The sequence below is a fragment of the Leptonychotes weddellii genome, chromosome 6 (assembly GCF_054177405.1).
Source record: "Leptonychotes weddellii isolate Sample4059 chromosome 6, ASM5417740v2, whole genome shotgun sequence".
Lineage (NCBI taxonomy): Eukaryota > Metazoa > Chordata > Mammalia > Carnivora > Phocidae > Leptonychotes > Leptonychotes weddellii.
The window spans coordinates 99509754-99530414 of NC_138374.1; the positions used below are offsets into that span (position 1 = coordinate 99509754).

Below are 20661 nucleotides of genomic sequence, written 5' to 3' on the forward strand. Positions count from 1 at the left end.
TCTTTCTTTCTTTCTTTCTTTCTTTCTTTCTTTCTTTCTCTCTCTCTCTCTTTCTTTCTTTTCTTTCTTTCTTGATTTTATTTATTTGACAGAGAGAGACACACCAAGAGAGGGAACACAAGCAGGGGGAGTGGGAGAGGGAGAAGCAGGCTTTCCGCCGAGCAGGGAGCCTGATGTGGGGCTCAATCCCAGGACCCCAGGATCATGACCTGAGCCAAAGGCAGATGCTTAACGACTAAGCCACCCAGGTGCCCCTCTTTCTTTAAATTTTATTTTTTTATTACTATTATCATTTAATTTCTTATATTTTCTTTTTCCTTTGGTATCAAGCTTATAGTTTTTTTGCTCAGTTGTTGGTTTGTTTCTTTTTCTTTTTTTTCGATCAGGCTTTTTCTTTTTTCCTTCTTTTGTATTCTTTAGAATTGGGTTTATAGTTTTTTTGTTTGCTTTTTTTGTTCCTTTTCTCTTTTCTTGGATCAGATTTTTTTTTTTTTAATCAGGCTTATCTTAACAAACAAATCCAAGACACCTAGTTAAAGGTCTGAACATTCCCCCCTGCAAGCAAGGAGGAACTCTGTAGAGGATTGATCTGTGGGAAAGAGCAGCCAAAACACAACAGTAGAGAGCGCACAGCATACACAGAAACACTTGCTGAAGCACCAGGCCCTGGACAGTGTATGACCCCTTCTTAATATAGTATTACTCAAGAGCAGAAACGAAACAAGCTTTGATAACACGCAAAAGACAGAAACCTAGACATAATGACAAGATGGAGGAATTCTCCCCAAAAGAAAGATCAAGAAGAAATCACAGCTAGGATTTGCTCAAAACAGATATAAGCAATATACCTAAAGAATAATTTAGAACAGTCATAAGGATACTAGCTGGGCTTGAAAGAAGCATAGAAGACACCAGAGAAACCCTGGCTGCAAAGACAAAAGACCTAAAAACTAGTCAGGCCAAAATAAAAAAATGCTTTAGCTGAGATGCAAAACCGACTGGATGTAATCACAATGATGATGGAAGAAGCAGAGGAACAAATAGGTAATATAGAAGATAAAATTACAGAAAATAATGAAGCTGAAAGAAAAAGGAAAAGAAAACTATTAGATTATGAATATAGACTTAGGGAACTGAGTGATTCCACAAAGCACGATAATATTATAGGAGTCCCAGAAGAGATAAAGGGGCAGAAGGTTTATTTGAACATATTGTAGCTGAGAATTTCTCTAATCTGGGGAAGGAAACAGGCATTCAACTCCAAAAGGCAGAGAGACCTCCCCTCAAAATAAAAAAAAAAACAGGTCAACACCAAGACATATCATATTGAAACTTGCAAAATACAAAGATAGAGAATTCTGAAAGCAGCTAGAGACAAAATGTCCTTAACCTACAAGGGTAGACAAATAAAGTTAGCAGACCTGTCCACGGAAATTTGGCAGGCCAGAAAGAAGTGGCATAATATATTCAAGGTGCTAAATGGGAAAAATATGTAGCCAAGAATATTTTATACAGTAAGGCTGTCATTCAGAATGGAAGGAGCGAGAAAGAGTTTCCAAGACAAGCAAAAGCTAAAGGAGTTTGTGAACACTAAATCAGCTCTGCAAAAAATATTAAAGGGAACCCTCTGAGCAGGAAAGAGTGACCAAAAGCAACAAAGACTAGAAAGAAACAGAAACAATCTACAGGAACAGCGATTTTACAGGTAATACAGTGCTACTAAATTCATATCTATCAATAATTATTCAGAATGTAAATGGATTCACTGCCACAGTCAAAAGATGTAGGGTATCAGAAAGGATTAAAAAAAAAAAAAAAGACCCATCAATATGCTGCTTACAAGAGAGTCATTTTAGACCCAAAGACACCTCCAGATTAAAAGTGAGGGGGTGGAGAACCATCTATCATGCTAATGGACATCAGAAGAAAGGGAGCAGCCATACTTCTATCAGATAAACTAGATTTTTAAAAAAGACTACTATAAGAGATGAAGAAGGTCTCTATATCATAATAAAGGGTTCTATCCAACAAGAACACCTAACAGTTGTAAATATTTATGCCCTCAACTTGAGAGCAGCCAAATATGTAAATCAATTAATAATAAACTCATTGATAATAATACAATAATAGTAGAGGACTTTAACACCACACTCACAGCAATGGACAGATCATCTAAGCAGGAGATCAAGTTAAAGATCATCCTGCTAAAGAATGAATGGGTTAACCAGGAAATTAAAGAAGAAATAAAAAAATACATGAAAGCAAATGAAACTGAAAACATGACAGTCACAAACCTATAGGACACAGCAAAGGTGATCATAAGAGGGAAGTACATAGCAATATAGGCCTTCCTCAAGTAGCAAGAAAAGTTTGAAATACACAATGTAACCTTATACCTAGAGGAGCTGAAAAAAGAATAGCAAATAAAGTCTAAAACCAACAGAAGGGAAATAATTAAGATTAGAGCAAAAATAAATGATACAGAAATAAAAACAGTAGAACAGATCAATGAAACTAGGAGCTAGTTCTTTGAAAGAATTAACAAAATTGATGAACCTCTAGCTAGACTTACCAAAAAGAAGAGAGAAAGGACTCAAATTAATAAAATCATGAATGAAAGAGGAGAGATCATAACCAACACCACAGAAATACAAACAATTATAAGAGAATATTATGAGCAATTATATGCCAACAAATTGGGCAATCTGGAAGAAATGGATAAATTCCTAGAAACATAGGAAACATTCCAAAGCTGAAACAGGAAATTTGAACAAACCCATAATCAGCAAAGAAATTGAATCACTAATAAAAAATTTCCCAAGAAACAAGAGTCTAAGGGCTGGATGGCTTCCCAGGGGAATTCTACCAAACATTTAAAGAAGAATTAATACCTATTCTCTTGAAGCTGTTCCAAAAAATATAAATGGAAGGAAAACTTCCAAACTCATTCTATGAGGCCAGCATTACCTTGATCCCAAAACCAAAGACCCCACTAAAAAGGAGTATTACAGACCAATATCCCTGATGAACATGGATGCAAAAATTCTCAGTACTAGCTAATTGAATCCAACAGTACATTAAAAGGATTATTCACCATGATCAAGTGGGATTTATTCCTGGGCTGCAGGGGTAGTTCAAAGTCCGCAAATCAATCAATATGATACACCACATTAATAAAAGAAAGGATAAAAACCATTTGATCCTCTCAATAGATGAAGAAAAAGCATTTGACAAAATATAGCATCCTTTCTTGATAAAAACCCTCAAAAAAGTAGGGATAGAAGGAGCATACCTCAACATTATAAAGGCCATATACAAAAGACCCACAGCTAATGTCCTCAATGTCCTCAATATCCTCAAAACTCTGTTTTTCCCCTAAGGTCAGGAACACGACAGGGATGTCCACTCTCACCACTGTTGTTCAACACAGTTCTGGAAGTCCTAGCCTCAGCAATCAGACAACAAAAAGAAATAAAAGGCATCCAAATCAGCAGGAAGATGTAAAACTTTCACTATTTGCAGATGGCATGATACTCTATATAGAAAACCCAAAAGACTCCATGAAAAAATTGCTAGAACTGATACATGAATTCTGCAAAGTTGCAGGATATAAAATCAATGTACAGAAATCTGTTGCATTTCTATACACCAATAATGAAGCAGCAGAAAGAAATCAAGGACTTGATCCCATTTACAATTGCACCAAAAACCCTAAGATACCTAGGAATAAACCTAACCAAAAAGGTGAAAGATCTGCATACTGAGGGGTGCCTGGGTGGCTTAGTCATTAAGTGTCTGCCTTCAGCTCAGGTCATGATCCCAGGGTCCTGGGATCGAGCCCCGCTTCGGGCTCCCTGCTCCACAGGAAGCCTGCTTCTCCCTCTCCCACTACCCTTTGCTTGTGTTCCCTCTCTCTCTGTCTCGCTGTCAAATAAATAAATAAAATCTTAAAAAAAAAAAAAAAAAGATCTGCACACTGAAAACTATAGAACACTTATGAAAGCAATTGAAGACACAAAGAACTGGAAAGATATTCCATGCTCATGGATTGGAAGAACAAATATTATTAAAATGTCTATACTCCTGGGGCGCCTGGGTGGTTCAGTCGGTTAAGCATCTACCTTCAGCTCAGGTCATGATCCCAGGGTCCTGGGATCAAGTCCCGCATCAGGCTCCCTGATCAGTAGGGAATCTGCTTTCTCCCTCTTCCCATCTCCCCTGCTTTCACTCTCTCTCTGTCACACATTCTCTCTCAAATAAAATCTTTAAAAAAAAATGTCTATACTCCCCAAAGCAATCTACACATTCAATACAATCCCTACCAAAATAACACTGGCATTTTTCACAGAGCTAGAACAAACAATTCTAAAATTTGTATGGAACCAGAAAAGACCCTAAATAGCCAAAGTAATGTTGAAAAAAGAAAAGCAAAGTGGGAAGCATCACAATGCCGGACTTCAAGCTGTATTACAAAGCTTCAATCATCAAGACAGTGTGGTATTGGCACAGCAGAATAGAAAACCCAGAAAGGGACCCACAACTGTATGGTCAACTAATCTTCAACAAAGCAGGAAAGAATATCCAATGGAAAAAAGACAGTCTCTTCAACAAGTGGTGTTGGGAAAACTGGACAGCGACATACAGAAGAATGAAACTGGACCACTTTCTTACACCATACACAAAAATAAATTCAAAATGAATGAAAGACTTATACCATCAAAATCCTAGAGGAGAAAATAGGCAGCAACCTCTTTGACCTTGGCTGCAGCAACTTCTTACTAGACATGTCTCCTGAGGCAAGGAAAACAAAGGCAAAAATGAACTATTGGGCCTCATCAAGATAAAAAGCTTCTGCAAAGTGAAGGAAACAAGCAATAAAACTAAAAGGCAACTGACAGAATGGGAGAAAATATTTTCAAATGACATATTGGATAAAGGACTAGTATCCAAAATGTATAAAGAACTTAATCAAACTCAGGGCACCTGGGTGGCTCAGCTGGTTGAGTGTCCAACTCTTGGTTTTGGCTCAGGTCATGATCTCATGGATCATGGGATCAAGCCCTGGATCAGGCTCCACACTCAGTGGGGAGTCTGCTTGAGAATTCTCTCCCTCTGCCCTTCCCCCCTCAGAAATCTTTTTTAAAAAGATTTTATTTATTTGACAGAGAGAGAGAGCACAAGTAGGCAGAGCAGCAGGCAGAGGGAGAGGGAGAAGCAGGCTCACTGCTGAGCAGAGAGTCCAATGCAGGCCTCGATCCCAGGACCCTGGGATCATGACCTGAGCTGAAGGCAGATGCTTAACTGACTGAGCCACCCAGGCACCCCATAAATAAATAAATCTTAAAAAAAAAAACTTATCACACTCAACATCCAAAAAACAGTCCAATTAAGAAATGGGCAGAAGACATGAATAGACACTTTTTCACAGAAGACTTCCAGATGGCTAACAGATAAATGGAAAGATGCTCAACATCTCTCATCATCAGGGAAATACAAATCAAAACCACAATGGGATACCACTTCACACCTGTCAGAATGGCTAAAACTAACAACTCAGGAAACAACCGGTGTTGGCAAGGATGCAGAGCAAGGGGAACCCTTTTGCATTGTTGGTAGGAATGCAAACTGGTGCAGCCACTCTGGAGAACAGTATGGAGATTCCTCAAAAAGTTAAAAATAGAACTACCCAAGACCTAGCAATTGCAGTACTAGGTATTTATCCAAAGGATACAAAAATACAGATTCAAAGGGGCACATGCACCCCAATGTTTATAGCAGCACTATCAACAAGAGCCAAATTATGGAAAGAGCCCAAGTGTCCATTTACTAATGAGTGGATAAAGAACACAATGGAATATTACTTGGTGATCAAAAAGAACAAAATCTTGACATTTGCAAAGACACAGCTGGAGCTAGAAAGTATAATACCAAGGAAAATAAGTCAGAGAGACAAATATATGATTTCACTCATATGTGGAATTTAAGAAACAAAACAGATGAACATAGTGAAGGGAAGGAAAAATAAAATAAGAAAAACAGAGAGGGAGGCGTCCCAACATTAGTAATCACTTTTTTTTTTTTTAAGATTTTATTTATTTATTTGACAGAGACAGAGAGACAGAGGGAACACAAGCAGGGGGAGTGGGAGAGGGAGAGGCAGGCTTCCCACTGAACAGGGACCCTGATGTGGAGCTCGATCCCAGGACCCTGGGATCATGACCTGAGCCGAAGGCAGATGCTTAATGACTGAGCCACCCAGGCACCCCCATCAGTAATCACTTTAAATGCAAATGGTCTAAATATATAAATCAAAAGATAGAGATTGTCAAAGTGGATAAAAAGACAAGATCCAACTATATGTTATATATAAGAAATCAACCTTAAATATAAAGGCTTAGAAATGTTAAAGAGTCAGAGAAAGATACTGCATGCTAACACAACCATTAAAAAGCTAGATTAGCTATATTAATTTCAGTCAAAGCAGGCTTTGGGAAGAACCAGTTAAATTATCAGGGATAAATAGGGGCACTGCATAATAATAAAGGGTGCAGTTCTCCAAGAAGACATAGCAATCCTTAATGTGTATGCACCCAACGAAAGAATAGCAAAATACATGATACAAAAACTGACAGAAATGCAAGGACAAATAGAAAAATCCACTATTATAGTTGGGAGACTTCAGCATCCCTTTTTCAATAATTGATAGATCAAGCATAATAACGGATAGAGGAGAATTCCTCAAATTGATGAAGAACATCTACAAAAAACCTACAGCTAACATAATACTTAATGGTGAGAAATTGGATGCTTTCCCCCTAATATAAGGAATAGGGCAAGGACATTTTCTCTCATCCCTCTTATTTAATATCATGCTGGAAGTCCTAGGTAGTGCAATAGGACAAGAAATGGAAATAAAAGATATACAGATTGGGAAGGAAGAAATAAAACTCTTTGAAGGTGACATAATTGTTTACATAGAAAATCTCAAAGAATCATCTCATCATCAACAACAACAATAAAACCCTGGAACTAATAAATGAATATAGCAAGGTTAATATTTGAAATAACTTGCTTTCTTATATTCCAATAACAATTTGAAATTTTAAAAATATCATTTATAATAGAGCCAAAAAATTAAATATTTAGGTATAAATCTAACAAAATATGTATAGGATCTATATGTGGAAAACTATAAAACTATGATGACAGAGAAAATTGTAAATGAGAGATATTATCTGTCAATATTGTTAAGATGTCAGTTCCTCCCAACTTGATGTATAGATTCAATGCAATCCTAATGAAAATTCCAGCAAGCTATTTTGTAGGTATTGACTGGTTCTAAAATTCATATGGAAAGGCAAAAAGCCTACAATAGCTAACACAGTACTGAAGAAGAATAAAGTGAGAGTACTCATATTACCCAATTTTAAGGCTTATTATAAAACTACAGTAATCAAGAAAGCATGGTATTGGTGAATAGACACATAGACCAATGGAACAGAATAAAGAGTCCATAAATAGATCCGTACAAATATAGTGGACTGAACTTTAACAAAGGAACAAAGAAAATTCAGTGGAGAAAGAATATTATTTTTAACAAATGGTGCTATAGAGTAATTGAATATCCATATGCAAAAAGATGAATGTAAACACAGACCTTACATCTTGACAAAAATTAACTCAAAGTGATCCAATGACCTAAGTGTAAAATAAAACTGTAAGACTTCTAGAATAAATCAAAGAAGAAAACGTAGGTGATCTTGGGTTGGCAATGAGTTTTTTAGATAAAAACTGACAATATGATCTGTGAGAGAAAAACATTGAGAAATTGGACTTTATTAAAAGTAAAAACTTATGCTCTGTGAAAGACATTGTTAAGAGAATTAAAGACAAGCCAAAACTTTGAAGAAAATATTTGTAAAATACATATCTGATAAAAGGCTTGTATCTAAGATATACAAAGATCTCTTAAAATTCATCCCGAGTAACAAACAGCCCAAATAAAAATGGACAAACATTTTGAACAAACACCTCACCAGAGAAGATATACAGATGGTAAAAAAAAAAAAAAAAAAAAGCCAATTAAAAATGCTCAACATCATTGCAATTAGGGAATTGCAAATTAAAAGAATGAGATACCATTACTTACCTACTGGAATGGTTAAAATCCAAAAAACAAAACAAAAACAGAAACAAACAAAAAAACCTTGACAATACCAATTGCTGGCAGGGTTGTGGAACAAGAACTCTCATTTACTGTTGATTGGAATGCAAAACAGCACAGCTTCTTTGGAAGATAGTTTGGCAGTTTCTTAAAAGCTTAATGTGGTCTAAGCATATGAACCAGCAATAGTGCTCCTCGATGGTATTTATCCAAATAAGTTGAAAACTTACATCCACATAAAAACCTGCACAGACATAAGAAAGGATTACTAAGATACACTCCGAACAATTATATGCCAGAAAATTAGATTGCCAAATCAAGTGGACACATTCCTAAAAAGATAAAATCTACCTAACCTGACTCAAGCCAAACCAGAAAACCTGAGTGGACCAATAGCAAGTAAGGAGATTAAATTAGCAAATTAAAAACTACCTACAAAGAAAAGCCAAAGACCAGATGTCTTCACTGGTGAATTCTACCAAATATTTAAAGGATTAACACCAAATCTTTACAAACTTCAAAAAAAAAAAAGAAGGGAACATTTACCCAACTCATTCAGTGAGGCCACAATTATTACCCTGATACCAAAACTACAAAAACATCAAAGGAAACTACAGAATAATATCCCTTATGAATATAGATGCAAAAATCCTCAATAATATACCAACAAACTGAGTCTAGCAACATAGTAAAAGGATCAGACACTATGACTAAGTGGGATTTATCCCAGGGTTGTAAGGTTGGTTTAACACATGAAAATGAATCAATATAATACACCATATTAATAAATAAAAAAACAAAAGCCACACCTTAATAGACACAGAAAAAGAATTTGACAAAATGCAATGCTTTCATGATAAAAATTAAAATCTTGGAATAGAAGGGATATTTCTCAGCCTGTATAAGGCCATCTGTGAAAAACCTTTAACTAAGTCCTACTTAGAGGTGAAAGAATGGATGTTTCCCCACTAAGATCAGGAAGAAGACAAGGATGTCCACTCTTACCACTTTTATTCAAATTGTACTAGGGATTCCAGCTAGAGCAATAGGCAAGGAAAAAGCCATCCAGATTGGAAAGGAAGAAGTGATAAAATTATCTCTATTTGCAGATGACATGATTTTGTATACAGAAAATCCAATAATGAAATACTGCTCAGCAATATAAACAAAATGCTGATACACAAAATAACATGATGGATCTCAAAACAGACTGAATGAAAAAAAGCTAGACACAAAAGAGTACCTCATATATTATTTCACTTTAAAATTTCATTTAAAAAATCCAAGAAAGGGAAATCTATGACAGAAAGTAGATCAGTGTTTGCCTGGGAATAGGTGTGGAGGATTGACTGCAAAGATGCATGAAGGAACCTATCGGTGTGATGAGAATGTTCTATACCTTGATTATTGTGATTGAGTTAAGTGGGTATACACATTTGTGAAACCTCATGGATGGTTTACTTAAAATGAGTGTCTGTTATGTAAATTATACCTAAATAAATTTGATTTAAAAAAAACCCACTGATACATACTTTTGATTTTAAAACTAGGATTGCATGATAAACTACTGTATTTCCTGAACGTAGGATGCTGTACTCTTTGAGCAGCTAGTGATCAGGTATATGGTGAAGAAATGTGTGAGTAGTTCTCTTTCTCAAGATCATAATCACTTGCTTAAATAGGTATAAAAATGCTGAATGGGTTTACTTTTGAAATGTTCAATGAAACATGTCAAGCAATAAAGTGCTGCAGAGAACCCAAAATATAACACCTAAGGAGATTATTAGTAAAGCTACATCTGTTGGTAAAGGAGTGTCCCTTTCCGCTGATAAGTAATGATAAAAATTATGCTCAAACTTTCTTTTGATAACACTTACATGATTAAGAGTTAGGAAATAGGAATTGTAAAGAAGAGCAGAAAGAAGAGAAAGAGTGGAATTAATTAGAAGTGCTGAAGAGCAAACAATAATTAAAAAAAAAAAACACACAACTCAGAGAGAAGCTAGAATTGTTCTGTTGGGAAGCCACAGTCAACATATCTATGGAGACCATATCCTTTGAAACAAAACAGTCTGTTGGTTGAACACAGTATCTAAAATTGGGCATTTCCCTAAACATTCTTATGCCCCGTATCACAGACATAACCCACATTTGCTTTGTTATGAGTCCACATTCATTGGACTATGAAAGTACAATCAGGAAAATTTTCTACTGTATTAAAGAGTTGAGGTGAGAGGTATTGATTGCAGGGGGTTACATACAGATTTCCAGGTACAAACCATGAAAATGAAAAGATTTTAGAGTTCAAGGGTTTAAACACTCAGTTATCTAAAAGATTTTAATCATTCCATTGCTCTCAAGTTGCTCATTGCTCTCAAAGAGCTTAAAATTAGTGAAAACTACTTCTCAAAGATGCTTGGTGCCAAGTTTTATTTTCTAAGTAAGTATAGCTTGAGTCTTTTTCAGGTTAATTTAATCATAATAAATATTTTCAACTCTAGAGTTCATGGACCTTTCTTTCCAAGAATTCTGAGGCGCAGGAAGGGAAAAAGAGATTTTGGAAAGACTATAACACATATTGTGGCAAAAGTGATGACTACTGACATGGTAAGAAATACACTTTATCCCTATTTGTTCATTTGAGTTGTAGTTGTGTATAGTCAGAAAAGAAGTTCTTTGAGGGTAGGGTTCTTATCTGACATTAATGCCTTCTTTCCCCCATTACATCCACTTCAGTGATTAGCATATAATAGGTACTAAAAAAATAAATGTCAGCAACTATTTAGAGTACAAACCTTATTGCTAGGCACTATGCTAATAGTAGCTATGGGAAGGATAGGAGACAAATATGAGAAAGACTGCATTTGAGGGAGATACCATTTTGAACCAGATCCACAGTCTTGCTGCTTCATATATTTGAGAAATTATTGAAGGATAGTTTTGCTAGATATAGAATTCTTGGTTGACAGTACCCACCCCCCTTAAATATGTCATCCCACTGCTTTCTGGCTTCCATGGCTTCTGTTAAGGAATCAGCCATTAATCTTATTGCCAATTCCTTGTATATACTGAATTGCTTCTCTCTCACTGCTTTCAAGATTCTTTGTTTTGACTTTCAACAGTTTGATTATATGTGTTGTTTTGGCTCTCTTTGTGTTTATCCTTGTTGATGCTCATTAAGCTTCTTGGATGTGTAGATTCACATCTTTCAACAAATTTGGAAAGTTTTCAGCCATTATTTCTTCAATATTCTTTTTGCTCCTTTCTCTCTTCTCCTTCTGGGACTCCTATAATACATATATTTGTATTCTTGATGGTATACCACTGGTCCCTTCAACATTATTTATTTTTCTTTATGCTTTTTTCTTTCTGCTCCTCGAATTGGATATTTTAATTGTCCTGTCTTCAAGTTTATTGATTATTTCTTCTTCCCACTCAAATATATCTAAGCTTCTCTAATGAGTTGTTTTTTTTTTTTAATTTCATCTATTGTAATTTTCAACAATAGAATTCCTATTTGGGTCCTTTTTGTAATTTTTATTTCTTTATTGATACTATCTATTTGTTCATACATTGTCCTTTTGGTTCCTTTAGTTCTTTGTCCACAGTTTCTTTTAGTGTTTTAAGCATATTTAAGACAGTTGATTTAAAGTTTTTGTTTAATAAATCCAAAGGCTTGTCTGCACTTCCTCAGAGATGGTTTCTGTCAATCTTTTTTCCTATAAATGGGCCACAGTTTCCTGTCTTGTAATTTTTTGTTGCAAATTGGTTATTTTGAATATTATAATCTAATAACTGGAAATCAGTCTACCCTATCCCCAGGGTTTGCTCTGTTAATTGTTGAGGACTGCAGTTGTCCATATGGTTAGCAAATTTTCCAATTATTTTTGCAAAAGCTGTGTTTCTTTTTGTGTGTGGTTACTGAAGTTCTATTATGTAATCTCAGCAGGTAGCCAGTTACCTGACAAATTTCCATAAACACCTACAGCTAAAAAACAAAAACAAGAATTTCTCACAGTCTTTGCAAATTAGCTCTGAGCTGAGGCACTCCTTCAAAGCTAAGCCAGGCTGCTTACAACTCTGTCTTGGCTTTCACCTCTTGCTTGCACAGGGCCCAATGATCAGTGGGAAGTAAAGCTTAGGGTCCTTTCAGATCTCTCCTGAGCATGCATCCAGCCCTGGTCATGTGCATTTCACTCTAGATGTCCTACTTTATGAGGTAGCCCTTATTTCCCCAAGAATCTTCCTTCTCAGCCTCCTCCTTTGCAGGCTTTTCCTTTGCCCCAGATGTCTATAGGTAGTGTATGTTTTTAAATGCTTTCATCAAGTGATACCTACATTGTCACTCAATTCTGAGGGGGATGTGAAACAAGTCAGCTTTGTCAGTCCTTCCCCTGAGATACTGACTAGTCAAAATGCACAACCACTTTTTTTTTTTTTTTTTTTAAGAAAGAGAGCAAGGGAAGGGCAGAAGGAAAGGGAGAGGGAGAATCTTAAGCAGGCTTCATGCCCAGTGTGGAGCCTGATGAGGGGCTCAATCTTACCACCTTGATGATATGACCTGAGCCAGAATCAAGAGTCAGATGCTTAACTGACTGAGCTACCCAGGCGCCCCTCAATTCTGTTTTTTGAAATAATAAAACAGTGTGTATCCTAAATACCACATCTCTATCTCTTGTTTTACACAGCAAAACTTGAGATATTTATACTTGTCTCTACTGCCTTCATATTCATGCCTCTACTCACAGTGATCTTGTTTCTGCCTCCAGAATACCAGTGAAAATGCCCTTGTGGTCAATGTGGGACCAAGCTGTGGCCAAATGCAGTAAGCACAACTCAAGGATCACCATCTTGTTTAACCTTTCAGCACCTGGTATTATCAACTACTTCCTCCTTTCCTGACATCTTGGTCTCCTAATTTTTTTACCACCTCTTAGGCTACCCCTCAGCCTCAGCTTTGAGATTTCGTTTCTGCCTGTTCTTTAAATGTTCTTCAGTGTTCCATCCTGGAGTGCTATCTTTCCCTCTTTATACAGTCTTGTAGCTATCCTATCCATTCCTATGCTCAAATTACATGTAAATAACTCCAAGATCTTTATGCCCAGTCAAATCTTAGTCCTATATTCTAGACTCTTACATGCAGTCTACTGTGTACCTCTGCTTAGTGACTCCACCAGTACTTCCAATTAACTGGCATCAAAACTAAACTCATGGGCGCCTGGGTGGCTCAGTTGGTTAAGCGACTGCCTTCGGCTCAGGTCATGATCCTGGAGTCCCAGGATCAAGTCCCGCGTTGGGCTCCCTGCTCAGCGGGGAGTCTGCTTCTCCCTCTGACCCTCCCCCCTCTCATGCTCTATCTCATTCTCTCTCTCAAATAAATAAGTAAAATCTTAAAAAAAAAAAAAAAAACCCTAAAAAAAACCCCCTAAACTCATTATGTTCCCCTGCAAACTTCTCTCCTGGATTTCCTATTTTCATGCATAAGAAAAATACAAATGAGATGGATCCTAGAGTTCTTCCAAATTATTTATTTACGGAGGTAATTGTACTCTCTGCCACCAAAGTATTTAGAATACACACATAAATGAATATAGTGGTTTGCTGAATTAGTAAGGATTGAGTTTCAAATATATCTGGAAAAATGTTCAGTCTTGCTTATCAAAGGAATGGAAATTAAAATGAGGCAGTGAGGATTTTTGCCTATTAAGGTGGCAAATATTTTATAAATTTAAAAGATACCCCATGCTGATGAGTTTACAGCAAAATGAGTTCTCAAACCAAACTTTAATTGGTTAAACTTTTCTGGAGGGCAATTTAGCAGTATGTATCCAAGACACTTAAAATCTTTTGTACCTCTGACACAATAATTCCCCATCTAGTAATTTATCCTAAAGAAATAACTAGAGACATGCATACGGATTTATTTGTTGTAGTATTTTCAGAATATTGAAAAATTGTATAAACAATCTAAATAAGAGTAAGAAAATCATAATTAAATTATAATAAATTATATGTCCATATGATACATTATTATGTAATCATTAAACATTAGGCTTTGGGACATGGGAAAATATGATGTAATGTAAAGTCAGGATTCAGGGGTGTCTGGGTGGTACAGTCGATTAAGTGTCTGACTCTTGGTTTCAGCTCAGGTCATGATATCAGGGTCGTGAGTTGGGCTTTGTGCTCAGCCTGGATTCTGCTTGAGATTCTCTCTCCCTCACCTTCTACCCCTCCCACTCATGTTCTCTAAAATAAATAAATAAATCTTAGAAAAGTCGGGATTCAAAGCCATGTATATGTATGGTATGATATGTTGGTATTATGAATAATGAATATATGCATGGGAGAAAGACTAAAAGGAAATATCTATATAAATACATTTATTTAGGTTAAAATTTCCATTTGTTATGTTTTCATTTTTTTATGTTTTTCTTATAACCACTTTTATAAGAAAAAAGATATATGAATGATAATGCCATTTCTATTGGGATAAAATAATAGGCATTTTTCAGAATTTCAGTTTTCATATTTTATTTTGAAATTTCCCCACGCTTCATGGTACTAATAATGAAGTTTTCTTCCCTTTTCTACTCTCAGTGCAGATTCCTGGTATCTTTTATATTTAGGTCTAGAATATTTAATATATAAAGTTTTATTGATTTACTAAAATTGTAGGATTAGTTTAAGTTAAAGAAATAAAATAGTAGACTGTAAAGAGATCTGGTGTCATAAAGCCCTGCATCTACAGCTTCGCTTAACCACTCACCAACTCTGTGTCCTTGGACAAATCATTTCATCTCACTGAGTTTCAATGTCCTTCACCTGATGCTGTTGTGAGGCTTGGGAGGTAATATGCTAAGTTAAAATTCTGCCTTCTGGCACATTCTTTCAGAGCTGTAAAATTATTAGTGATTGTAAAGAAAATCCCATTTCACCATTCCCTTAGTTGATACACTGATATTTGGAATATTTAATGAACATGAAGACATATAGTATTTACAGTGTATTACAGTGTAGTATACAAGGTAAGTCTTTGAGAAAAGCACATGTTACTGATAAGTTAACTGATTAAAATGACCTGTTTCAGTTTAATTCATTGTTAAAAGTGTACTGTTTTATTTCTTCTTTTCAGGTAAAGGACTTATCTTCAGACACACTTCTCCAACAGCATGATGATTTGGATTTGGCTTTGGACAGTTGTTATAGTGGAGATACCGTAGTTATTTTTCCAGGAGAATATCAAGCTGTAAATCTTGCTTTATTGACTGATGACATCATTATAAAGGGTTAGCCGGGCATCCTTTGCAATCTTTTTATAGCAATGTATCCTGGAAAAATTGTATATTATAAACATGATTTACTTAACCAAAAAATCCCTTATGTGCGTTTTGCAGTTAAGATTTTCTCACCTGTTCATGAGTGTATAATCTGTACAGGTGACTTCATTTAGACATAATGTACCAAAGCAAATCAATGAGACTACTTCTTCCCCATGATAGTGTAGCACTACAAGCACAGATTCTAAAAAGATCAAGACCACAAAAAACCCAAAAACCTGTTTGTACTATTTTTACCCAAACTATGTTTACTTCTTCTATTGCATTTTTTTTTATCATTTTAGTAGGAAAACCCAAATGTAAGGATATATTAAAATATATTCAGCATTTTCTCAGGTTAATTCATACGCAAACTTGCTACAAGTAGAAGAGTTTACTGAATTTCTTTTAGGTTCTGAACCTATTTTAGTAATTTTAATTCTGCCCTTTAACACTGAAGTAAGGATATTCCCACTGTCTGGCCAAAAGAAAAGAACCAGGTGACTTAGGCTTTGCCTATCAATTCAAAAATTGAGCAAAAATTCACTAGATCTTGATAACTGTAATCAGTAGTATTTTGTTGAACTGCATGGGTAATAATATATTTGTCATTTTCAAATTTTATAGCCTTGAAGATACAACCCCTTATTTTTGGATTGATGTTAAATTTAGATGATTGCTTTGACTATTCTAGATCAAAATTGTGGATATGATTACATTAATCTTATAATCTAATTCACAAGTCTTTGACAGTCTTTTTTAGTTATGGTAATTTATTATGGTTTTGAAACCGGTTATGGTAAGATAGTTTTTGTATCTTAGACATTTTGTAGATGACTGTTGATTATGTTAATAGGAAATTTAGGAAAATATATTATGGAATGAGTATGTTGAATAAATACATAGGTACATCTATATTGACTATAAACCCAGATTCTCCCCTCATGCATCAAAATATGGACAAAAGATTATATAATTAAGTAATTACATATATTACTTATTAAAAATGTGAAAAGAAAAACAGTATTATTGAATCACTAAAGAACTTTAAACTTTGGGATTACTGATTTAATCATGTTTTTCTCCATGAATCAGGAATTGGAAAGAGAGAGGAAATTATGATTACTTCTGAACCTTCTCATGACAGTTTCGTGGTGTCTAAAGCTGATAATGTGAAGCTAATGCATCTATCTTTGATACAACAAGGGACAGTTGATGGTATTGTGGTGGTGGAGTCTGGTCACATGACTCTAGAAAACTGTATATTAAAATGTGAAGGAACAGGAGTGTGTGTTCTTACGGGGGCTGCTTTGACAATTACAGACAGTGAAATAACTGGTGCCCAGGTATTTCATTTTATAAAAACAGCTTTATATGACAATAAATAACTTTGATCTTAATATGCAAAGGATAACAATTACTTCATCTTTGAATTGAGTTATAATCAAGCTTAGAAACTGATAAAATGAGGACAAGTACAGAGTGTCATAGCACACATAGGAAAAATGAACTAAGTTAAGTCCAAAGTAAAGAATTACTGGCTTTAAATGTGATTTTTTTTTAAATCTAGGAATTGGTGGCTACAAAACGGATGAGTCAGTTAACTTGTCTACTTAAAAAGAAATGAGTTTGGATCTTCAGATAACAATCACAAAGAGTATTAAAATACTGGAAAATTGAATGAAAAGAAAGAATAAAGGATGAAAATAATAGGACTCTTTTTTTTAATAGAATGACTTAATTTCCACTAAACTGAGGAAGTAAACATTAGCAGCATTGAGGGATTTACAATATATATAAATTAATTTTTATAACAATTGAAAGAACTGCTTAAAGAGATTTTTGGCTCCCTTCTAGAGATTTCATTTGGGTAGGAGAGCAATGTGACTCAATGAGACTATGTGACCTCAACCCTCCTTCTAGGCCCAATGATCTTCTAACACAGATAATACTAGTTTTCAATGTTTTTAAACATAATCTCTACAATAAATCATTACATGAATTATCATATTTTTGTGTAACTTAGTGTGTTGAGAGTGCTAAAATAGAATTACAAGTTTTAAATCTAAAGAAAATTTTGGAGAGGTACATGTGTGTTTTGAGATTGTTCTATTTGCTTTTAATTTACAGGGTGCTGGTGTTGAACTGTATCCTGGGAGCATAGCCATTTTAGAAAGAAATGAAATTCATCACTGTAATAACCTCAGAACCAGTGACAATTCAAAAAGCACCTTAGGTGGAGTTAATATGAAGGTATTCTCATATTTCTTAATATACAGTTGTTATAAGAATTATGAATAATTATCACAAAAATACTAAAAAAATTACTTCTAGACAAAGTCTAGTCTAAATGTTACTGATTTGGAAAAGAATAGTAGAGATAACTAAAATATGGTTTAAATGATGGCTGATATAAAACAAGTTTAGCTTTCTAATTTAATAGTTTCAACTTAAATTTTAGCAGATAACTTTGATAAAGTGGATAGTTTTGCTTTTATAAAAATGTTCTAGATTTTTCATTGGGCAGATCTCTAATACGTTTTGGAAAGTAAAGCAAATAAAAATAATAAATATATTATGAAATATTTAAGTCTTACTTTCAAAGTTTATACAATAATTTAAGCTAGGCAATTAAAATAACCAATTACAACAACAATAATTTGTAAGTGAAATGCCTTCCCATTCCTTTCTACTTCTATTAGTTCTACTCTTCTAGGTCCCTCTCTAGATGTATGTAATGAAGTTTTTCCCTAGAATTCTAGGTTACATATAATTATTTGAAATTACTTTATTATTTCAAAATTTATCATTTTTGATATCTGAAATTATTTTCATATTTGTTACATTAAAAGCTTCATGAGATATTGTTGTATAAAATAAATTGAAAACTTCATTTAATATTTCAACACTAGAGATTTCCTTGGTTATTATTACAGTAATCAGTGTGAGGAAAATATCGCTTGCTCAAAACAGATTCAGTTGTTTTAAAGAAACATGTAAACCTAAGAATAAATTCTACAGTTCATATTTTTATAGAAATTATTGAAAAACTAATTTCCTTGAATAATTTAACAGGTTCTTCCAGCACCAAAATTGAAGATGACTAATAATCATATTTACAACAACAATGGCTATGGTGTAAGCATTCTTCAACCAACTGAACAATATTTTATTGTAGCAGAGGAAGCCCTCAACAAAGGGGCAGCTTCAGGGGATAAAAAAGATGACAGTATGCTCTCTAGGGTAATGCAGAATCTGAACCTGGAGATGAACAACAATAAAATAGAAGCAAACTTGAAGGGGGATATCAGAATAGTCACAAGTTAAAGCATCTGGATTTATGTTAATGTTTTATATTTCAGAGATTTGTTTAGTAAATAATTCTCATATCCCACAGAAATGGTAGTTTTAATTAAATTCAAAACCTATTTAATTAAAAAATATTTAAACATTTGAATGCTTTCATTGGATGATTCATTTTAACTTTTTAAAGTAAGTTTTGAGATATAATTCACACACCATAAAATTCACCCTTTTAAAGTATATAATTTAACAGTATTTAGTATATTTTTAGTATATAGGTACCACCATCATCACTACTTAATTCTAAAGCAAATGTGGTTTTAAACATTGTTTTTGATACTCCTAGTCCAATAAGCATTAGGTGTTCTATGTAGATAATAGAAAACAGGTTTATAGCCAATTCCTGATTCACCTATTTATCTGTGCTAGGACTGGAATAAGCACTATAGCACTCACTATATATTATATAGAATCAGGTTCAACTGCAGCAAATAAGGAAATCCAAAATAAAAGAAGTAAAGAATATAGAAACATAGGGGTGCCCGGATGGCTCAGTTGGTTAAGTGTCTGCCTTCGGCTCAGGTCATGATCCCGGAATCCTGGGATCCAGCTCCACACTGGGCTCCCTCCTCAACAGAGTCTGTTGCATCTCCCTCTCCCCCTGCTCCTTCTCTCTCTCCCACTCACTCTCAAATATCTTAAAAAAAAAAAAAAGAACATAGAAATATATTTCTTCCTCATATTCAGTAAGTCCAGAGGTAATCTAAAGTATAGGGTTAATAGATAATGCATGTTGGTACTCAGTGTAGAGTTGGTAGGTAGGTGTTCCATGTTAGAAATTCAGATGTCTGGGGCGCCTGCGTGGCTCAGTTGGCTAAGTGTCTGCCTCGGCTCAGGTCATGATCCTGGGGTCCTAGGATCAAGCCCTGCATCAGGCTCCCTGCTCAGCAGTCTGCTTCTGCCTCTGCCCTTCCCCACTTGTGCTCTCAAATATTAATAAAATCTTTAAAAAAAATTCAAATGTCTATCTTGTCTTACCATTATATGGTGTCCATTCAAAATCACCACATGGGCCAAGATAGCAATTGAGCAATAGCTCAAGCCATTGTTTAAATTCCAGCCATGCATCAGAAGGGATAGGACCTTTCTACAAAGTTACACACATTGTTCCAACTTACATGCCTCCCTCCCACTAGAATCTAATTACATGGCTCCACCTAACTGCAACTGAAGCTAGGAATTAACTTTATTTTTTTAAGAGTTATCTTTAAATTGGATGGGTATGTGTCCTCTAAAATAGGGGGTTCATTTCCTAAGATATAACTAATGGTCTTTTTCACAAAGCACAACTTATATTGTATTTTATTTTTGATTTTGTATATAAAAGGAAATAAGCACTCAGGCTCACACACTTATTTTCCTTCCTCAATTTGACTTTTATTTCATGTTATCTGTAACTTCAAAGGTGACCCTGTGTTGCCATAGAGAATCTCTTGAGGTTGAGAGTCTAATAAGGCATGGTTGTTCTTCAGTTTCATCAACAGCCTTTTCATTAATTTTTTTTACACAAGGTCTTATTAACTGGGTTACATGAGATAATTTCAGGTATTGTCATGGAGGCTTTAACAAGAACAGTCTTTCTACAATGAATTAAATGAGCTGTAAGAGGAGGGATTTTCCTGTTTCTGGCTTCAGGAAGAGGTGATGGACAAAGGATCTTTTGATAGTCAGCAAAAAGAGCAAGAGCTTTTCCTGAGCACACTGCTCACTCACCGGTCATCTGCCTTTTATGTGTTGCTGCCATTGGTTTCCAACCAATTTCTCTTTTCCAGGCCCACTTCAGAGTAGGTTTTGTTCTTTGTTTTTCCTATTCTC

The 20661-nt window shown here is 34.9% G+C and overlaps 1 protein-coding gene across 2 annotated transcripts in view; it reads left to right on the forward strand.

The window, feature by feature from the left end:
- Window positions 1–19592, forward strand: part of SHCBP1L (SHC binding and spindle associated 1 like) — a 62364-nt gene extending 42772 nt beyond the window's left edge. Inside the window, exons 8-12 of one of the 2 annotated variants that reach the window (XM_081824758.1) lie at window positions 10666–10771; window positions 15300–15453; window positions 16579–16829; window positions 17614–17736; window positions 18559–19592. In XM_081824758.1, coding sequence (XP_081680884.1) covers window positions 10666–10771; window positions 15300–15453; window positions 16579–16829; window positions 17614–17736; window positions 18559–18810 — 886 coding nt within the window. In that variant the 3' untranslated portion in view covers window positions 18811–19592. The remainder of the gene's footprint in view (window positions 1–10665; window positions 10772–15299; window positions 15454–16578; window positions 16830–17613; window positions 17737–18558) is intronic. The other variant, XM_006729151.3, reaches the window with a different exon arrangement.
- The last annotated feature ends 1069 nt before the right edge of the window (window positions 19593–20661 follow it).